Raw genomic sequence first — 23,763 nt, 5'->3', positions numbered from 1 at the left:
GTACCATCTCATATACTACGTACGTCAGGACTAGTATGCTCCATACTTGTCATTTGTCTAATGAAGGTGATTGTGTTGTCAGTTGCTAAGTCACAATCACATCTTCTACTTGTGTTACAAGAACTCCTGTTCTTTTGGTTGTCCATGTTATTAACACTATAATGTTATTTCATGGCTGACCATTAAATAACATTGTTGGTAGTGGATTAATTCACATTAGGCAATGTTTCATATATTTTTTCTAACATGAAAATAACGGAATCTGTCTCTGTATTTAATCTATTTATAGAAAAGTGTCCTGCCACCTATCCGTCAGAAGAATCCCCCGCCACCGATACCTGATATGGATGATGTTGCTCGCAATGAACGTGAACAGATATTGTGGACTGTAGGAGAGCTACAGGCAATGGTAAATGTCTTATATCATCAACATGTTTTAAATAGTAAAATCTGTCTCTCAACCATGATATCTTCCTCTTTATATAGTAGAATCTGTCTTGTGTGAACACCTGTTTTCTCTATACAGTAGAACCTGTCTTGTGTGAACATCCTTCCTCTCAATATATTAGAGCTGTCTTGTGTGACCGTTTTTCCTTTCTGTACAGTAGAACCTGTCTTGTGTGACCATATTTCCTTTCTGTACAGTAGAACCTGTCTTGTGTGACCGTTTTTCCTTTCTGTACAGTAGAACCTGTCTTGTGTGACCAGTTTTCCTTTCTGTACAGTAGAACCTGTCTTGTGTGACCATATTTCCTTTCTGTACAGTAGAACCTGTCTTGTGTGACCAGTTTTCCTTTCTGTACAGTAGAACCTGTCTTGTGTGACCATATTTCCTTTCTGTACAGTAGAACCTGTCTTGTGTGACCATATTTCCTTCGTTCTTTACAGTAGATTTGATAAATATATCATCTCTTCTGTCTTATATATCAGTTTTGTATTATATGGCAGTAATCCAATGCAGGACCGTCCATGCTGTCTATAATTGAATTTTTTTGTTAATGTAGCATTTAACTTGCTTCTTTTATCTTGCAGTTAAATGGAATTGTACAGGACATTATGGAGTTTTCAACACTGGTGGGCAACATGATTTATAAAGAGAGAGATGAGGTAAGCTAATTAGGGTGTGGCATTCTAGTACTTACAACTTAATTTTCTTGGAGAAATCTGTATACATAAGTAATACTTACATACTTAAATACAGCTACCAAATTTGGTCAAATGAGTGACCTTGATCCACTTTCATGATTAGTGATCTGATACATACATCTTGAACTCTGCAAACAATTTCTTCTTGATGCCAAAAACGCCCAGGATACTGTCACTGGTCCTGTAGTATGGTAAAAATCTATAATGTTCATTCAAACAAATGACCCAGTTTCAAGTTATACGTCAAATGTGATTGAATCTTTATGGATTCCCAATAGGCATCTCTAGAGTCAAGGTGCCTGACCAATCATGGTGGTATGTGCTGGGCACCACATTTATACAATAATGTTTGACCTTTACCACATTACAAGATCTCAAGGGTCAAATATGCTAAGACATTCAAGCTTCTTTTCAATAACACATAAACCCAATCGGTCATGATGTTTGTAAAGTAACATTCTGGAGAAAGGGGCTTTCAGATTTGCAAAAATTTAATGACCTGACAAAGTCCTCTTTCTAAGCTACAGACCAGGTGAGCAAAAAAACTTATGACCTGACAAAGTCCTCTTTCTAAGCTACCGACTAGGTGAGCAATTCTGATCCATATGACCTCTTATGTATCAAAATTTATTCTACATTTTATATCATCCTACCTATACATGTGGTCTGCTTTATGATCAATCATTTCTATTAAATTTTCAGGAACAAGTCCAGCAGCCATCTCTTAAAACTTTTGACTTTGCACAAACTTCCATTGCTCCCAAGGTCAAGGGAAAAAAACCAATCACTGACCGCAAAGAACTGGAGGCAAAGGACAAAAAGAGTCAAGTGTTCTTCCTTGGTCAGCGAGCAGTTGGCACTGTCCGAGAAATCTACGACATTTTGTCTTCTTCCCTTGAGTTGTTGGTATGTCATCTTCATTAAAGGATTGAAAATATTATTCTTTACATATATAAGACTACATGTATTCATTCATAAACATGTATATGAACATGTGTGAATGTATTCTACAGTAGTTTGGGCCCTTGAGTTGAAAATGCAGCTGTCCTATGGTGAGCAGGTACATAAATGTTTACATTTTTTAATTCTGTTAGATTGCACTCAAATTTACCCAATGTATTTTTAAAAGAGGAGCTGGCGTGTGAGTGATTTTTGGGTCCTTAAGTCAAATGCTGAGCTCACTGCTACTATAGATAAAAAAAAGTGTTTCTGCAAAATATTTTCAGTTCTGTTTGATTAATTATACACTCAGACTCTACTCAGCATTTTCACAGGAAGTGCCATGACTTAATTGCTCTGCATATTTAGAGGTAAAAGGTCAAGGTCACCATTACTATAAATAGGTAACTGGTGAATAAATTACATGAATCAATTGAGAAGACATTCAAGCACAGGTCAAGGTCATCAGGTCAAATGTCTGTTAAATTTGAAATAAGATTTAAAGACTAAAATATCAGGTGAATGTTTCAGGTCAAATGTGAAATGTTCCTTAATATTTCATTGGTGAATTCTTGTGTCTGTAAATCAATAAACAAAAATGCAATATCAGTGTTACACTCAAGTTTAGAGTCTAAGACAGTGTGGAGCCAGCTCTTCCTAACTTGCAACAGTACTTTTGTTTATACAATCTTTGACAGGAGTGTTAAGGTTCTCTACATCAAAAAATGTATCTCTTTAGAAATAGTATCCTCTCTGTGATGTTAGGTCATGTGTCCTATTCTGTGTTGCAAAACAATCGCAAGACAACAAATGAATGGACCTGCTGTCTTTTTTAGCATGAAGAATTCGAAATGATATATCGCTCCTTCAAGGATGTCCAACAGCGTAAAGCCATCGAGAAAGCACTGTTGTCTGGTCAACTGCCAGAAAACATCAAACTTCCTGGACACGAGGCCAGTGGAGGACCTGGTCAGGCCAGTATGAAGTTCCATGGAGCCACCACAGAGTCACTCCTCACCTACTACATTCACGCCTACGGTCAACTTCAAAAGACTCAGAGGCAGAAACGGGCTGGTCCCAATGATACCAGTGGTCCTGAACGTGGTTACATGCTCTCGGAGAACATCACAACCGAACATCGTACTAAGACCCTGTCCGTCACCAGTATTACATCAGACACAGTAAGTTTAACCTTGTGTTTGAAATCAAATTGAAAGTCTCAGTATTTACATTACTGTGACTTTCTACTTATACACAAATATCAGACAGAACTGGCAATAACTAGAATCTATCAAACAGATGTGTTAGCTAATAATGAATGATTTCTTTTGTTATCTTCAATTTTCAGAAACTTTATTTTCATGACCTCATAATAACACTCTGCTATAGATTAATTAATTTTCATGAAGGTTTTTTGTTGTTGACTTTGTGGGTACTCCACATATATCTACGAATTGTTATAATCAGTACAAGTTGATTTATTGAGTATTTCAATCCACAAAATTATGTGTCCACACAAATTAAGCCCCACAAAAAAGTATGATTTTACAGATAAATGTAAAAAGCAAACAATGTGATCAGCAGAATCCATTATATATAACTGTCTTAGTTTCTCGTGTACACCTCCAAAAATTTTAATTCTTATTGATTTTTACTACATTTTTACAACATGTATAATAACACTGTGTTTGATCTCTTACATTATTTTCATATGTTTTTGAAAATATGTTACTTAAAAGCACTTCGACTTTTCTTATATTGTTAATATACAAATAACAGGTTAAAGTATATAACACATTCACACAATGTGTTCATACAGAGACTTGTAACAATAGCCATTCTGTCTGAAACCTGGAGGAAAACCATGGTACAGTTTTCCACTAAGTCTCATGTCACAGGGGTCGTTCAGGTCTCGAACCAACCCTGGAATTTGAGGTCTGCATTGAAAACCTCTTGAAAATGAGTTTGAGCCTTAAAAACCTTAAAACTAACAGCAGATGCTTTAAAAATCCTTAAATCCTTAAATAAAATAAAATTTTCTTCAGAAAAGGTTCAATGTTTGAAACAAAGAGAGACACAAAGAGACATGTGTTAACTCTGGATTAAAGGTAATTTTGATGATTCAATTTTTTTTACTAAAAGTCCTGTACAATATGAATGCAGTTTTTAGTGGAATCATCAAACAGATCATTTTCTTTTAGTTCTAATTTCAAGATAAATATTTCACAATTTTAGTGTAAGATAGAACCTCTCAAAAATGTCACTGTTTACAGTACATGTGAAATGTCTGTCACAATAAACATATTATTTGAAATCAAATAAACGAAACAGAAAAGGTCATAAATTACATTATATTGGATGTCTTGAATGAAAATAATAATTTATAGATAAATAAAACCAATTGATTGCAATGAAAACAACTTGAATGTTTAGTTAAGGTATGAAAATCAGTACAGTTACTATGTACAGGGTGATTGTGAGGTACTTTGTCAAATGTTAATATTTATATACCTTATTGACATGCTGTAACAGAGTCGTACCTGTGTGACCTCGTCTACAGGTGTTCTATTGATTATTCTTCTGTAAACTAAAAACTGTGGATATAGTTTCACAACAATATGTTTGAAATAGTTAATAGATTCTACACGACTTGGAAAGGATCTCAATGTGTGTGAAACTGATCAAACTTTGGGACTGATACAAGACTTCGTTGTCAGTATGGATTTTAGGTGTAGAGTTAGATATATACAGGTGTAGGATAGGACAGGGATTATAGGGGTAAGGAGAAGTTAGGAAGGAAAGAAAATGGAGATAGGACTGTAATAGTAACAGAGGGATAATTAGGATATGGATAAGGAAACAAGATGGCTTTGGTTGGAGGAAAGTGCTAACAAGATTGTGTAATAAAAGATATTATCAAGGTTAAAAGAACAAGGATTAAAAGTGACAAAGAGAGGTTTGGGAGGGAAAAGACAAAGATGAGTCGCAAGGGCAGGTTTGGGAGAGGAAAGGACAAGGAATAATGGCAAGGGGAAGTTTGGGAGGGGACAGGACAAGGATGAGTTGCAAGGGGGAGTTTTGGAAGTGGCTAGCCAAGGATTGGTGGCAAGGGGAGGTTTGGGTAAGGGCAGGACAAGGATAAGTGGCAAGGGGAAGTTTGGGAGGGGGCTGGCCAAGGATTGGTGGCAAGGGGAGGTTTGGGAGAGGACAGGACAAGGATAAGTGGCAAAGGGAAGTTTGGGAGAGAACAGGACAAGGTTAAGTGGTAAGGGCAGGTTTGGGAGAGGGCTGGACAAGGATGAGTGGCAAAGAAAAGTTTCAAAGGAAAAAGGCTGAGAAAAAAAGATGAATGGTAAGGTGATTTTATGGATTTAACGAATGGGACGGGACAAAAATTATTGACATGGAGATGTTTAGAAGGAGGTAGGAGAGAGGATATGAATGAATGCAACTTGCAAGGGTAGTTTGAATGAACTGCAATGGAGGATATATGTTAGCTTCACTGCAAATATTATGATCAGTGTTCAGGATATCATGGGCCATAGATATGCATGCAGGTTTTTTGGAGTCTTTTTTCCTGAAAATTTTGGTGTCCTCAGTGCCTTCTTAATGGGGTCACTGTACATATCTACTTATGCTATGGCCCATAGCTCATAAGGCCTTGGAACTGTATTGTTCATACATAATTAATTTCATAACATATCAAAGCCTATAAATTGATCACATATCAGAAGTTTCCAGAATGGTTACTATTGAAACATAACAGAGGCTCCTGATTGGATAGAATTGTGGTATTGTCTGATTAAGCTGAAAATTGGTGCATTGGATGGCAAATATATATATTCTTTTGTCCAAAATAGACGTCAGGAGTAGGCACAACACGAAGCAGTTCCAGTCCAATCCACGATTTAAAGCTGAAATCCAGGCCGCCTATCTTTTGTCCAAAATGTTGGTTCTTCTTTAATCTTTTAATAATTGCTACTACTAATGAAACTATTTATTAGGAGCCAAATGAAACTGAAACATTAATGTGTAGTTTAATCTCTGTATCGGTTGGGGGGGGAGGGTATTTGTTATCTTCAGGATGAGAGTTCTAACCAGAGATTGATGGTTTAATATTGATTAATTAACAGTGTTTAATCAAATATTGCTGCCATCAAAAGGCAATGATAAATATTTGTACATCGATGATCACCACTCTGGCCGTGATTGTTACATGTATTGATGAATCCTCCTAGGACCTAAGTGCTGAGAACATAAAGTGAAGTCATTTGAAAGCTGTCGCAAAAGCTCCTTTTTATATGGAAGTACTAGGTAATGCTGTGATTTTAATTCATCAATAAATACTCTATTGTCTGTGTTAATAGATGGCTCTTAAATTAATCAGTAGAGCAGGAGAATGGTTGAAGCATTAGTTTGTGTCTCTGTTAATTGATTTATAATATTACATGTACATGTACCTAATTCGTCAGCAATAGATATAATGTGTAAGGTAGCATACATCCTTAAGTACAGGGCTACTTTTGGATACCTTTAAAATTTAATTGTCATCCTCTCATAAATTTTCATTAGTTTAGTAGAAATATTGACCCAATTGCATTTTGATAGAATAAAGAGTGTTTGAATACATCTGTGTATATAGTTTTGGAAAATCTTTTATTTCCACAACAAATTCTATGAAAATGCATATGGCTTGTCCATACTGTACACAATATGGAATATAGACATATAGATGTCCCGCAATATTACACCAGTCAATCAATAATGGCCACAGTTCACCTACCTGTATAGATAGATAGTGGTATATGTGATAGACTGGTGTTTCCTTGTACATATGCTTGAGGAATCATACACTATTAACTATAGGACACACAGGCCCTGGAAATGCACAAGGATGCAGACTGTGTCGTGTCCTTTTTACCATTTCTATCAGCCTTCATACAGCTTGGTGACTGTCAACATTGACTGCCATCATGATAATTTTGGAAATTATCTCTCAATTTTCTTCAAACTGTGCCTGATGTCATTATATAATCCTAACACTACTAAACATTAAATTGTCAATTTGATTCCATACAGAACTATGAGAGTTCCACTCTATAATTATCTTTGGTTTTCACACACTGATGGATGAACAGTTGATAAATATGCTTGCAATTACAAGGAAAATATATATTTAGGCTTATGGAAACTGTATTTTTGTCTGTGTTTATAAAGATGAATCCAGAATGCAAGCTTAAAATGAAGAAATATATACTAAAGTATTGTGTGAAGTTTATCAAGTTTCCAACATTCCTAATGCTAAAGTTGTGCTTTAGTTATAAGGGGGTATATAATATCTCCACTCCTTGAGATAAAAAAATGAAAACTATAAATGGTTTGAAGTTTTCAGCTGTATTGGCTATTTCTGATCTACAAAGTTACTATATATCATAACATGATGTTATGGTGAGTAAGTGAAACAGTTGCTTTCCAACTTTAATTGATATGCATTTATAAGGCTTTACTAGACATTCTAATCATTCTAAGTGGTGTACACAGTCATATGAAGATATTTTTGCCAGAAAATCACTTTAACAGGTGAACCTCCTGCTGTGAAATTCTTATTTGTTTATCAAAGTTGAAGTGCAAATATTGAACGTTGCCATATGATATAAAATTGATAAGCCAAGTAATGCTCGGTTTTAAGGTCTTAATGTGGAAACATGCCTCATCAACCCCTGTCTGGTGCAGTTGGTCTTAGATATCAGAAATTTTCTTGCACATCACCTTGTCCAAAATAGAATATGTATCATTGTAAATGTTTGTTGTTGTTTAGTGATAAGTATGTAATGAACTTGCAACAGGTAAGGTTGTATGCTAACTTCTTGTGTCTATAAAGAATATCATATTATAATACCTGTAGTAGATTATCTTTAATTGTCAAAATTTACAAATTTAATTCATATTTTAATATGTTTAATATAAAATGATAAAGACTGTATTGTTATTTTCTGAATACAGTGTACAATGTAGCTGACAGAATGACATACACATTAATGGAGTATTTTATCAATGATGTAAGCCTTTTGGTCACCAATGAGCCCATTCCCTTTTATTAATTTTATTTTATTAAAAAGTCTTTGAAATTAAAAATGAAAATATATCATTCCCAATCTGTAAAAATTTAATGAGAAATTAAAAATGAAAATATATTCCTTCCCAAGCTGTAAAAATTTAATGAGAAAAAATTAAATCAGAGAATATTATTTTTAGTATGTTTTACTCCCATTCCTCGGTTTGTCACAGGATATCATATCTACCTGGCAATTAGCCCATACAAGTTCACCCATAGATATACATTGCCTTTCAGGAGAGTTCCCATTAATTGCTTTTTTAGCCTATACCCTGACTTTGAGTTAAGCTGGCAAGAAAAGTATGCATTGATAAATAATTAGATAAAGTGATTCATGGTCAGAGAAAGGCTTTGAGATAGTGTTTTTATCTACATTGTAGTCTTATGGAATATAACAGCATTACAGCTGGAGTATTGTAAACTTAAAGCATTGAACTTATATAGAGTTTCATGTTTTCTAATCCCAATGATTCATTTCTTTCACATTTAAGTCCGATCAAGATTTATTAATGCTGAGGAGGGGATGGGGCTCAAAATGTGTTTTGGTTGTCAGCTTCAGAAAATACAAGGAATGAAGAGAGGTTACAGAGACAAAAATATCATTGTTTTCCGATCATTTTCAAGGTCACCAGACTTGTGGGGTATAGGTCAGTCAGAGGGAGATATATCAGTGAGGGAGATATAATTGGTCTGTACCCATCAGACAGATATTAGTTAGCCTGTTCTTAGACAGTCTAATCACTAGTATTGAAGGATAGTGTATTGATAAAATGCTGAGATTTTTATTTCAGTTTTAGTAAGAGGCTTTAATCTACTTTGGGGTATACCTGTATGTAATAATAATCATACTTAAACACTTAAAGAATTTAAAGTCCAGGTAGAATGCATTTGTATATACACAACAGGTGAGACGAGCTAGAAACGCGAGGTAACACTCCTCAAGCTCGGAGCTGCAGGTGAAAAATTAATGCTCTTATCGTGATACTCGGTGTGTTTCTCTCGTCAAACTTACCACAATGTTTTTTCGTTGGTTTGTATCATTATATGCTTAATCAATAGTTTTGGAGAGAAATGCTTGAAACACTAAGGAATAGTGACTTCAGTTGTGGTAAAATGTCACATGTTAGGATACTTCATTCTCAAATCATGTAAGTATTTCTACATTTCACTTAATTTGCATTTAATTAATTGGGTATTATTTTATTTTTGCTATATTTAAAGTAAAATTCTGAGAGGAATTATTTAGTTTTTACAAGGTTTTTGTGAAAAGTTGTGTGCATTGTTGCAAATCAAACTATCTCTCTTTCAGATTTTACACTTGAGAATATCAATTTGCCTATCAAATCAATCACAGGTTCTTTCTGGCACAGTTTTTGTCTTGAATTTTGGTTTTAAGGAGAAGATAAATCAAACATACTCTGCAATACCTTTATGCAAATTTTGTTTACCATACAAAGTGATAAGTATACCATATGTACAAACAAACAAGAAGTATACACTATACACATAGACTGTTTACAATAAACAGAGTAGGTACAAAAGATGGATATTTTTTTAAAGTATTGATACCTGAGGATAATGGTTTGGTATAATCACCTGTTTAACTACGATTCTGCCTTTGTTAGTGTTATCAGTTATACCTATGAGAAAATCTGAAAACAAAAAGAATTTCATTGTTAAAATTTTTGAATGAAAATAAACAATTATATTTAAACTATAAAACCTGTGTAAGACATTATAGGTAATTATACTGAAAGACTTTAAACTTTAAAGCCAGGTGACTGCCAATTTTGAAGATCCATAGTGGATCAGCCCCATGTGATTGTTTACCATATTGTTCACTCTTTAAGCATTAAGTTATTCTGAAATTCAAATTAATGTTTTCTTAAAACTGTTTATGCATGTAGATTATGCAGCGTTTTCATGATAATGAGCTTATCAAATATTTCTTCAACCTGAGTAGTCCACCTGCCATATAACTTTTGTCTGTGACAGAGGAGGGGTGATCTGTAAACACAATACTTGTTACCTCCTGTAAACACAACCACTACTTACAATATAGCTAGGGTTTAGATTGTTGGCTGGAAAAGACAAGTCCTGTTCAGGTTTAGTTTGTTTTCTGATCTGAACAGATGTTTGTTTAACACATGTGTTGACTGTTCAGAACAGTTTCTACTGCTTAGGATAAGACAGGTGTCTGATTAAGTCAAATGTATGCTTCAATGGATTTGTAGAAAGTTTAGACATGTGTTTATTTTACACTGGTGTCTAGCTTTGACAGGTGTCTGCTTCCTTACAATGGAAGTCACTTTGGACAGGTGTCTAGTTTACTCAAGTGTCTAACATGGAAATATGACTGCTTCTTCAGACTGGCACATGTATCAACTTTACAAAGGTATCTAAGTAGGAACAGATGTCTTTTATTTTGATTTGTAGCCAGTTAAGACAGGATTCCATTTTATAAAGGTATCTAGTATGGAGAAGTGTCTGTTGTTTTGTATTGGTAGCGGGTTAGGCAGATGTCTAGTGTGGAGAAGTGTCTGTTGTTTTGTTTTTGGTAGCCAGTTAGGCAGATGTCTAGTTTGGAGAAGTGTCTGTTGTTTTGTATTGGTAGCCAGTTAGGCAGATGTCTAGTTTGGAGAAGTGTCTGTTGTTTTGTATTGGTAGCCAGTTAGGCAGGTGTCTAGTTTGGAGAAGTGTCTGCTGTTTTGTTTTTGGTAGCCAGTTAGGCAGATGTCTAGTTTGGAGAAGTGTCTGTTGTTTTGTATTGGTAGCCAGTTAGGCAGATGTCTAGTTTGGAGAAGTGTCTGTTGTTTTGTATTGGTAGCCAGTTAGGCAGGTGTCTAGTTTGGAGAAGTGTCTGCTGTTTTGTTTTTGGTAGCCAGTTAGGCAGATGTCTAGTTTGGAGAAGTGTCTGTTGTTTTGTATTGGTAGCCAGTTAGGCAGATGTCTAGTTTGGAGAAGTGTCTGTTGTTTTGTATTGGTAGCCAGTTAGGCAGATGTCTAGTTTGGAGAAGTGTCTGTTGTTTTGTATTGGTAGCCAGTTAGGCAGATGTCTAGTGTGGAGAAGTGTCTGTTGTTTTGTTTTTGGTAGCCAGTTAGGCAGATGTCTAGTTTGGAGAAGTGTCTGTTGTTTTGTATTGGTAGCTGGTTAGGCAGGTGTCTAGTTTGGAGTGTCTTCTATTTTGTATTAATAACCAGTTAGGCAGGTGTCTTTTTGGGGAAGTGTCTGCTGTTTTGTATTGGTAGCCAGTTAGGCAGGTATCTTTTTGGGGAAGTGTCTGCTGTTTTGTATTGGTAACAGTTAGATAGGTTTCTAGCTAAGGATTAGGTTCAACAGTTGTATTTACAGGGAGATTTTTGTTAAAAAAATATCAAATGGTGAACAGAATGACTTGTTTAGACAGGTTTCTAGATAACTGAGAATGTATTGTGTTGAGATGTACATAGATAGATATTTACTGTAAGTATCCAATGGCAACATTGGTACAGAAGGATGTCAAACACTATAAGTCACACCATTATATATACCAACATTAATGTCATCCACAATCTGTCAGAACCTTTAGTCCCACCAGTATGGATGACTGACTGCTCTAGGACGACAATTGATTGCTAGTATCCATTTCACTGTGGCATGATAACATTAACTTATGTGGATCATATTTATCATGAAACAACAATAGTTATAGTCATCAGGCTCAGAGGAATTCAGAACCGAGGATAATGATAATATTTCATAGTAGATGTATGCATAAATCATATTGATTATTAGTCTCAATATCAACTAATTAATATATAATTTTTCTGTCCTAATCACATCTACATAAGTAGAAAAAATCATGTAAATAGATAACAAGTTATACAGAAAGTTCCACAATCCAACAACACACTTCTTTTCCCCATTTACTCCTCCCCACCCTCCTCTATCTTTACTCTCCACCCTTTCCCTCCCTCCCTTTTTCTTCTTCTTCCCTCCTGTACTTCTCATTCTCTTTCCCTGCAAATGTCTTCCTTTTATCCCTTTGTCCCTTTCCTTCCCCGCTCTACTTCCCCTCAATTATTCCCCTTTCCTGCCCTTCTCCCTTCCCATCTCCACTCTATTTCCCCTCAATTATCCCCTTTTCCTGCCCTTCTCCCTTCCCTTTCCCCACTCTACTTCCCCTCATTTATCCCGCTTTCCTCCTTTCACCTTCCCATCTCTGCTCTTCTTCCCCTCATTTATCCCCCTTTCCTCCCTTCACCCTCCCTTCCCCGCTCTACTTCCACTCATTTATCCCCCTTTCCTGCCCTTCTCCCTTCCCTGCTCTACTTCCCCTCATTTATCCCCCTTTCCTGCCCTTTTCCCTTCCCTTCCCCCGCTCTACTTCCCCTCAGTTCTCCCCTGCTCCTCCTCTGTCAGTGATCCCCCTTTCCCCCCTTCTTCCTTCCTTCTTTACTTCCCCTCAGTTATCCTTCTTTTTCCGCTTCTTCCTTCCCTATCTACTTCTACTCAGTTATCCTCACCACCTATTGGTTACAGCTATACTAGGGTTTTCTCTTCCCCAAAACCTACTGGTAACAGGTTCACTAGCTTATTGTCTTCCCCACCACCTACTGAGTACAGGTATACTTGGTTATTCCTGTCCCACTTCCCCTATTTGGCACAGATATACTGGGTTATTCCCCCTACCTTTCACCTACTGGGTACAGATATACTGGGTTATTCCCCTACCTTTCACCTACTGAGTAAATATATACTGGGTTATTCCCCTTCCTACCACCTACTGAGTACAGATATACTGGGTTATTCCCCCTACCTTTCACCTACTGAGTAAATATATACTGGGTTATTCCCCTCCCTACCACTTATTGGGAACAGATATACTGGGTTATTCCCCTTTCCTATCCCCTACTGGGTACAGATATACTGGCTTTTTCCCCTTTCCTACCCTCTTCTGGGTACAGATATACTGGGTTATTCCCCTCACTACCTCCTACTGGGTACAGATATACTGGGTTAATCCCCTCACTACCACCTACAGAGTACAGATATACTGGGTTATTCCCTTCCCTACCACCTCCTGGGTACAGATATAATGGATTATTCCCCTTCCCTACCACCTACTGGGTACATATATACTGGGTTATTCCCCTCCCTACCAACTACTGGGTAAAGATATACTGGGATATTCCCCTTCCTACCCCCTACTGGGTACAGATATACTGGGTAATTCCCCTCCCTGCCAACTACTGGGCACTGATATACTGGGTGGGTTATTTCCCTCACTACCACCTACTAGGTACATATATACTGGGTTATTCTTCTCACTACCCCCTACTGGGTACAGATATACTGGGTTATTCCCTTCACAACCACCTACTGGGTACAGATATACTGGGTTATTCCCTTCACAACCACCTACTGGGTACAGATATACTGGGATATTCCCCTTCCTACCCCCTACTGGGTACAGATATACTGGGTTATTCCCCTCCCTACCACCTACCTGGTACAGATATACTGGGTTATTCCCTTCACAACCACCTACTGGGTACAGATATACTGGGTTATTCCCTTCACAACCACCTTCTGGGTACAGCTATACTGTGATATTCCCCTTCCTACCCCCTACTGGATACAGATATACTGGGTTATTCCCCTCCCTACCACCTACCTGGTACAGATATACTGGGTTATTCCCTTCACAACCACCTACTGGGTACAGATATAGTGGGTTATTCCCTTCACAACCACCTACTAGGTACAGATATACTGGGTTATTCCCTTCACAACCACCGACTGGGTACAGATATACTGGGTTATTCCCTTCACAACCACCTACTGGGTACAGATATACTGGGTTATTCCCCTCCCTACCCCCTACTGAGTACAGATATACTGGGTTATTCCCCTCACAACCACTTACTAGGTACAGATATACTGGGTTATTCCCTTCACAACCACCTACTGGGTACAGATATACTGGGTTATTCCCTTCACAACCACCTACTGGGTACAGATATACTGGGTTATTCCCCTCCCTACCCCCTACTGAGTACAGATATGCTGGGTTATTCCCCTCACAACCACTTACTAGGTACAGATATACTGGGTTATTCCCCTCACCACCACTTACTAGGTACAGATATACTGGGTTATTCCCTTCACAACCACCTACTGGGTACAGATATTCTGTGTTATTCCCTATCCCCTAATTGATACATGGGTATATGTATATTGAGAATATTCTCCTTTAGGTATCTGATTACTCTCCCTCACTATAATGGGCCATTTGACACTCTTTATGATATATTGATCAGAAAAGACCTCTTAGTGGTTCATTTCAATTTAATTGTGAACACTTACTTCGAATGTAGTCCACGGTACTAATATCGTTTAAAATTAAACTTGATACCTATAATTACAAGTTGTCTGTATTGAGATGATTGGCTATTTAACTAATTTTCTTTGATGTAAAGATATGTATATGTCTTTGAATAACTTCTCAGTATGAAACAGAGGCAATACTTCAAGGACATCTTATATCATATATATACCTGGTTATAGAGGAATCATCATGCTTATTAAAAGCCCGAAGGTCAGTTGGTCTTGTGAAATAATTTACCTATACACTTTGTATTTGATGTTACTTTGTGAAAATTCAACAACACTTATAGGACATGAAGTTAAAAATCGATAATGAAACAAATAATGTTTTAGCATGGTTTGATAAGTCTTGTATAAAAATACGAAAAATTCCTCTATTTCCTATTAAACATATTAATTGATAAATGACGAGAACTTCAGGAATAAGTGGACTTTTTTATTCTGAATTTTACAGATATTGATGTTTTATCTATACCTACATGGAATACCTGTAACATAAAAAGGGCTATCACAGTCACTTATAATATCAATTTTAGCTAAATGTATTTAACTTTCCTAAAAACACAAAAGAAATTCAATTTGATCATTAATTGGTTTTTTCATTAATGAATAGTTATGTCAATAAGTTTCCAATTCAAAACACGAAAGAGCATTCCATCCCTGTATCAAAGTAGAGCTGTTTTATCTGGTGTAAGGGAGTGTCAAGGGATTAAGTCTTGTCAATATTGGATCCAGCGGTTGTCTGGGGATTTTGTCCCATCAATATTTTATTCCTTCGGAACTATTCGAGATAATTGTTCCACGACATGTAGAGGAGGATGGTTGGTTTGATCTCTTGTAGAGAAATTGATTTTACCTGACAAGTTTTGTGTGTAGTTGTCATGGTCTGATTACAGAACATGCAGTTATTGCAGGTATGCTAATTACGGACAGGTAAGTTAATGAGGACAGATACATTGATGAATGTTTAGGTCTTAAAATGAATATCGATACAGTTAAGAAAAGTTAATGTAGCTGAGATCTAGGTTTTAATATCGTAAATTAGGTGATACACAAGATGTAGTAGAACAGAATATATACCGGAATAGCTAGATACAAGTTCATACAGATGTCAAACTTTGAGACAGTAACTAGAACGTAATGATAGAGGCTTGAAAGATTAATCAGATTGATGAGATGAGAACCAGATTAATTGTAACCAAGTCAACAGGTACGAACTTCTGTATGTGGCAGGTGTGGCCAGGTACCAGGCAATATTGTTAATAGTCATTACATTTTTTTTTACAAATTTATTATATCAAAGAGATGATGGAATGAGGGCATAACATTAAATTTTCATCCAAAAATTCCTAGAATGAATTGGATGCTGACAGCAAGTAACAGATCAGTCAATTTCCAGATTTGTACACATGAAATGGACAGACTTCATCCTAATTTAATTATGTCTTGATCATTTATTTATTTATTTATGTTTGGGGTTTTGTTTTCCTCAATTCTCATGCCAGGAGTGATTTTGTTTTATATCTGACTTCACCATTAAATGTAGTCAGTGTTTACATTGTAAGTATAAATCTAAGACAAATTTGTTTTAATCCTTGCCTTTGTCTACAGACAATCGAGGGCTTTAAAATGTCTCTTATGTTACAGCTATGTTTTAAAGTTTCGTGTATTCATGTTCCAGGAGTCTATATCTGAAATGTGTGTACTTGATTCAGCTGTGTTAACCGTGCTCTGTACAGTCATACAAAGATGACTTCTTCAGTGAATAGCACACCGTCTGAGTAGTAATGGATACTTGGCAATGGTGTCTTCTCCGTTCTTTAAAGATCTGTTGCATAATGATACATGTACACAAAGCCAGTTTAGACTTTTGGAATGACGGGACAATATGGACCGGTACAATCTGACATGACAGGCTGATTTTAAAGTCACCTGATTTTTGATGAACAGAATAAAAGAACGGGAAAAAAAGCATTGGAAATATTTACAGTGAACCTGCAACATACATATTTTATTTTGTGAACACAGTAAGCCAACTTATGTATCAGCACAAATATTGTGCTGATTTGATTAAGCACTGGGCTAACCTCACAGGTGAGGCTTAGAAACGCCACAAATTTTCTTCTGGAATTCTATATGTTCACGGTGATACAGGAAAATGAATTCAGATGTTCTTTTTTTGTGAATACTTTGAGTTGAGTCAAAGAAGTGTTTATATATAAGCATAAAAACTATACAGGGAGACAAGCATCTATCCAAAATTTGTGGAGTATACTTTATCTGTGCTGAAATTCAGAGCTGGACATGGATTATTCATATCATTGTAGTTTGGAGGAATTCTATGCAGGAGAAAAAAAAAATCAAATCATGTACCAAGTTCTTGTTGGATCAGTGTTTTGAATTGAGGCTGTGGATTTGATATGGAATTTCATGAACAGAAAGTTTTTGGTGTGAATTACTTTTCTCTGTAAAGAAATGATAGAGGAGTATTACCGTGAAAGTGCTTGATAGGAATTGTGTAATAAAACTAGCAACCACCTGGAACTTGTATAATACATGTAGCCATGAGTGCCAAATCTAGGCTCGTTCCAAATCGTCGTTGTAAGACTGCAGCCGCGTATAGGCCGAGGCGGTCAACATGTGATACTTATTACACTAACTATGTCCGCCAGACAGGTGGGAGAAACTTTGAGGTAAGTAATCATGTCCATCACATTCAGGCTGTCAGGTGTTGTAATAATGTTTCTATGTGGACTCAACCATTCCCAATGGTACAAACAAAGGTCGCACAGCTTTCAGGCCACATGTGTAACAAATACCTACATGCAGTCTTTAAAGGTTGACCTCATTACATTTATATGAACCTGTCTATAAAGATTACCTCTATATAGCAAATACCTGTCTATAAAACCCAGTGGTTTTTAGACAGTGCATAATTCTTGAACCTCTATATAAAGGCCCCCTGCCTATAGAGGTCACGTTTTCCCCTCTCTTTAGTAGAAATTGGAGACATGTTTGACTAGTAAAAAAGATTCGTCGTTGTATTATTTAATAAACAACCTATATTACTACAATATATTCAGCTGGAGTCCATGGATCAGACCGGTGGTATAATCCTGAAATGTCATTCATTATTGGGCTCTCCTGTATCTACTTCTAAATTGGTATTGATAGGTGCTGATCATTTGTGTCATTTGGACAATCTTTCTTCATTAATTCATTAATTGTCCACTTTCCGATGTTGAGTATAAGAATTTTGTACATGGTGCTCTTGTAAGTGAAAAAACAGGTGAAGTCATTTCTTGAGTCAATTAAATTTTTATCTGGTTTGTCAGTGTTTTGACCAGGTCTCTTTAGACATCTCTCCAATCGACCATAACTGTAGTTTTGTTTCCACAGAAAACGTGTTACTAAATATACTGTACTTATGTCATTCTACTATAACACCTAATGTCATATCACTGTAACACCTAAGAATTCAGATGTCATTCATATCTGCTATGAATAACATGTACATTATCATTTTAACAATCATTGTATACTAGTTGAGACCATCTCTTGAACTGATGACCGTTCTTTTTATCAAATGTACCTACAGAACTTTATTACTAGATTACAGGCTACAAAACTATTCAAAATAGATGAACTTAAAAGAAAGATAATCATGGTTTTGTTTGTGATAGGAATATTTTCAAATCACTTTATGAACTGCCTGATAAAACATTCCATTTGTTATCCTATAAGAGTAAACAGAACACTGATTACCTGTATAAGTATAAATTATCTTAGATCTGTCTTTTTTAACCTACCGTCATTAGTTGGCTATTCAAATCCTTATTGGGAAACACTGTTAGGCTCTCCACAGCAACTGGTTCAGTGCCTGTTTAATTTTGGGACTGATCAACAAAATATCTGACAATTAGCCATCTTCAATTTTGACAATAAATGTTTGTTATCTCTATTTCTTGGTAAGTATGAATGGATATTTTTCTAATTACATATGTAGGTTCCCTTTGGTCCCTAGTTGGGTCTGTTTCACTTTCTGACTGATCAGTGGAAAAAAATAGATGACAGACAGTCATCTTAAATTTTGACAGCGAAAGTTCATTATAGCTATTTCTTGAAAATTGCAGAATGGATTTTTCTCATCTTTCATAGTTAAGTTCCCCTTGGTCCTTAGTTATGTCTGTTTGATTTTGGGTCTGACAAGAAAGACCAGACATCTAACAGGTGACCATCTTGGAGAAAAGATTAATTTTGTCCTATCTGCCTCTCCTGTTCCATTTTGTCTTATCTGCCTCTCCAGTTCCTTTTTGTCCTGTCTGCCTCTCCTGTTCCATTTTGTCCTGTCTGCCTCTCCTGTTCCATTTTGTCATATCTGCCTCTCCTGTTCCATTTTGTCCTATCTGCCTCTCCTGTTCCATCTTGTCCTATCTGTCCTGTTCCATTATGTTCTATCTGCCTCTCCAGTTCCTTTTTGTCCTGTTCCATTATGTTCTATCTGCCTCTCCAGTTCCTTTTTGTCCTGTCTGCCTATCCTGTTCCATTTTGTCCTGTCTGCCTCTCCTGTTCCATTTTGTCCTATCTGCCTCTCCTGTTCCATTTTGTCCTATCTGCCTCTCCTGTTCCATTTTGTCCTATCTGCCTATCCTGTTCCATTTTGTCCTATCTGCCTCTCCTGTTCCATTATTTTCTATCTGCCTCTCCTGTTCCATTTTGTCCTATCTGATTCTCCTGTTCCATTTTGTCCTGTCTGTCCTGTTCCATTTTGTCCTATCTGCCTCTCCTGTTCCATTATGTTCTATCTTCCTCTCCTGTTCCATTTTGTCCTGTCTGTCCTGTTCCATTATGTCCTATCTGCCTCTCCTGTTCCATTATGTTCTATCTGCCTCTCCTGTTCCATTTTGTCCTATCTGCCTCTCCTGTTCTATTTTGTCCTATCTGCCTGTCCTGTTCCATATTTGTCCTGTCCATCCAGTCTTGTTCCATTTTATCCTGTTTTGTCCTGTCCATCCTGTCCTGGTCCATTTTATCCTGTTTTGTCCTGTTCATCCCGTCCTGGTCCATTTTATCCTGTTGTGTCCTGTCCATTCTGTCCTGGTCCAATTTGTTCTCTTTTGTCCTGCTCCATTTTATCAATGTCTGTTCTATCCCGTCATGTGCTATCATATCCTTTCCCATCCTGAATTGCTCTAGCAACTTAATTTCATTGGAGATTTTGAGTTTGTGTTCCAGTACTTGACAATGTGCCAATTGGTAATTATAGATAGTAATTGATCAATTCAGTAAAATCTATTTATAACTTTGTTTCCCAAATTTTTTTTTATAAAACTATTTACAAATCTTATGTATAAGAATACCTTTGTTGTGTTCTTGTTTGAGGGTTTCAAGGTCAATGCTGTTTCCATTTATAGACCATCAACATAATTTCTAAAAAGGTTTTGATCGTTAGATAAACTTTGATTGCGATTGTATTTTAGAGTTCCAAGATCATTATTATTACTATTAACAGAAGTTTGACAAGTAGTGATTCATATCGTACATACACTTACTTGGGCTACATTATTTTTAGGCTAACACAATGCAGAATGCTGTCATGGTGCTGGGAATTCATCGCTCGAAGTCCGAAGTAGACATCAACAGTATTATTTCCAATGATTCTACAACTTCTTTGAAGGTAAGAATGAGTAGTAATATATTTTGATTTCTTTTTTTTCTGTTTTGATGTAATGAATGAAGCAGTTTCTATTCTGTAAATATCAACATTAATTTCTAATTATCTTTATCCAGTTCATCTGTATACTTAAATACATACAATGAAAAAATCCTATAGGGTGACAGAATAGACAGGTTTATGTTTCAAATAGTCTGTCGATAAGGATGTCAGATTAGACAAGTTAGTCTGTCCAATATCTTGTCTCACAGGGTGTCAGATAAGACAGGTTGATCTGTCCAACAGCTTGTCTCACAGGGTATCAGATAAGATAGGTTAATCTGTCCAACAGCTTGTCCCACAGGGTGTCAGATAAGACAGGTTAATCTGTCCAACAGCTTGTCCTACAGGGTGTCAGATTAGTGTCCAACAGCTTGTCCTACAGAGTGTCAGATAAGACAGGTTAATCTGTCCAACAGCTTGTCCCACAGGTGTCAGATTAGACAGGTTAATCTGTCCAACAGCTTGTCCTACAGAGTGTCAGATAAGACAGGTTAATCTGTCCAACAGCTTGTCCCACAGGGTGTCAGATTAGTTAAGACAGGGTAATCTGTCCAACAGCTTGTCCTTCATAGTGTCAGATAAAAGAGGTCGATCTTGTCAATCTGATCAAATGTGACTGAAAATATTTTCAGACAGAATCAGAGATACAGAGAAGGTTAAGGTAGAAAATTGTAAGGAATCATCTTTTGTGATATTTTGTGTTATTTCAGCGGTCACAGACACATGTGTTTGTGTCAACAAAAGGCGGTGAACATATCAAACCAGAGACAATGTCGTTCATGCGGGAGGAGGCAAGGGTTGCAACAACAACTGTACCCAAGAAAGGCCTGATCAAATTGACAGCCCTAGAAAACGAACTCGATGGAACATTCAATTTTGGTATACATGAGCGTGATGGTAAGGCCACCGAGATATACTTTAATAATAAGAACAATATATTTTTGTTAAATATGAGATATGGAAATCTGATCTTAGAGATCCTCATTTTTCATTTGTATTTCTGTATATGATTGGGGGAATATATATTTACTTTCACCATTTTTGAAAAAGAAACACCTTTCTTCAATCTTACAAGTTTACGACTCAAAATACGGTCAAAGCTTATAACCATCTAACTATTTTGTCTCATATTCATTGTATTGTTCATCCATCACATGTAATACTTAAAAGATAATAATTAAATTCAGGTCAAAACGAGGTCAAGGTAATATGTTGAAATTCTGATTACAGACCTAATGAAAAAAGATGCTTGGAGAAAATAATTACATGAACTTACCAAAGGATAAAGTGATTTGGACTAGATCTTTGTCAAATTCTATATCTTTAAATATGATGTAAATATCGTTAGCAAGGTTTAAAATTCGCACTTTGGTATTTTTGAAAGATACGTCAGATTTAGAGGAGATTGAGCGCCAAAGACGTAAACACAGTGTGACTCTAGGCAAACAGAAGATGCTGATCCGACGAAAGAACATTCAGGAACAGATATTGGCCGGGAAGCAAATCTTGGAAGCGGAGGAAAGACAGAAGGAAGAGGAGGTAGACATGGAGAAAGCACTGGAGGAGTACACAATGGGGGAGCTATCCCAGAATATCACACAGTATATTGTAAGTAGGGAGGTTCACCATGGGGACTAGCCCAAAACATTTCACAGCATATTGTAAGTAGGTAGTTCACCATGGGGAAACTATCACTGAACATTTCACAGGATATTGTATGTAGGGGGTTCACCATGGGGACTAGCCCAAAACGTTTCACAGGATATTGTAAGTAGGGGGTTCACCATGGGGACTATCCCTAAACATTTCACAGCATATTGTAAGTAGGGGGTTCACCATGGGGAAACTATCGCTGAACGTTTAACAGCATATTGTAAGTAGGGGGTTCACCATGGGGAAACTATCACTGAACGTTTCACAGGATATTGTAAGTAGGGGGTTCACCATGGGGAAACTATCACTGAACGTTTCACAGGATATTGTAAGCAGGGGGTTCACCATGGGGAAACTATCACTGAACGTTTCACAGGATATTGTAAGTAGGGGGTTCACCATGGGGAAACTATCACTGAACGTTTCACAGGATATTGTAAGTAGGGGGTTAAACATGGGGAAAATATCCCAGAACATCATGTAGTATATTGTAAGTAGTAGGCTCATCATTGGGAGACCATCTGAAACATCCCATCGTAAATTGTTAGGTTTGCTTGTTTTGTTTCCTAGGTTTATCCCCCTGTGAACAATGAAATGATTGTTTTGAGACAAAGTCTCCTTGAATGTATAGTAGCTGGTGGCTTCCGCACTGAACAACATTTGGGAGGACCATCACATGCCATCCAGAGCAATTTGGGTCCATTGTAATGCCACAACCATGGCAGCACACACCGGCCTGTTTTTCAGCCTCTGGAGAAATACAGCTGGGAAGTAAATCTGAGTAGCTGATCAGTTTTGTGTTTCTTAGGCAGCTCAGCATGGTCTCATATATTAATTTGCAAGTCTAAATTGCTGACTATTTGTGCTATTAGGAAACCAAACTATCAACTATACCAGAAAATCACAACGATTATGATTAAGGTGTCGGACAAAAAAATCATCAATACTAGATTAATTATCAAGCATCTACTTTTATTTCATTATATTAAGGCAGTATGTTATGTGTTTACAGGGTAGTCATAAGAAGAGAGTTGGGTCAAGCTTGATGAATGAAAAATCTAAGTCCAAAGTATATGAACAAGAAGAGGAACAGAAGCAACAAAGGGCAATAACTCTACCTGCTATAAACACACTAAATATCAATGTGTTTGGGAGCTAGTGGTGTGAAAATGCACACCATGTGTGAACTGTGTAAGGACATTTGTTTGGTAATCCAGTCATCGTCTTCAGAGAGACACATTTTGTGCCTCTATTTGGTTGGCAACTGGTTAATTTACGCAATATTTAACTGCCATTCCAATAGGGATAATGGACTTCAAGTGGAACTTGTTTTGAAAATTTTATTACAAACTACATCTGGACTTTTTCATGTAAGCATGTACAGATATATTTGTCCATTATAAGAATCCTATAATTATGTTAACTTTTACAGTTGTATTACATGCCTTAACTAAGTTCTAAAGTTTGTTTCTAAAATTGTTTATCAATTTTAGTTGTTGTTTTTTTACCTACAATTTTTGTCTATTACTTTTTTTCTGTGTACGGGTCAGAGGTCACCAAGAGGTGAGGCCACCATCAAAAAGGAGAATTTATAATGATAGTTAGATACATATCACATATGGATGTAAATGTAAATTTTGAGAAAGCAATGACATCCTCACATTTTGGTGAATACATGTATAGTTAAATCAATTGTAAGATTCTGAATAAGGAATCTTCTAAGGCTGTTTCTGTTGAAATTAAACTTTGAAAAGTTCTTTTATTTTAAATCTCTTAGGTGGAATTCAGTATTTCAATAGTTTGGGGAAATTCATTAAATAGGGT

The 23,763-nt window shown here is 36.5% G+C and overlaps 1 protein-coding gene across 1 annotated transcript; it reads left to right on the top strand.

The window, feature by feature from the left end:
- The first annotated feature begins 343 nt into the window (after positions 1-343).
- LOC132544416 (uncharacterized) lies at positions 344-23,098 on the top strand. Its single transcript, XM_060208007.1, has 8 exons — positions 344-409; positions 1,033-1,107; positions 1,849-2,052; positions 2,922-3,266; positions 20,143-20,247; positions 20,997-21,183; positions 21,671-21,894; positions 22,952-23,098. Exons 1-8 carry the CDS (start codon positions 344-346, stop codon positions 23,096-23,098), a joined length of 1,353 nt encoding a protein of 450 aa, XP_060063990.1.
- The last annotated feature ends 665 nt before the right edge of the window (positions 23,099-23,763 follow it).

The sequence above is a fragment of the Ylistrum balloti genome, unplaced genomic scaffold, assembly GCF_031769215.1.
Source record: "Ylistrum balloti isolate Yb309-2 unplaced genomic scaffold, AGI_CSIRO_Ybal_v1 Utg369798, whole genome shotgun sequence".
NCBI classification, from domain to species: domain Eukaryota; kingdom Metazoa; phylum Mollusca; class Bivalvia; order Pectinida; family Pectinidae; genus Ylistrum; species Ylistrum balloti.
This window is presented reverse-complemented; position numbering and strand designations above follow the sequence as displayed.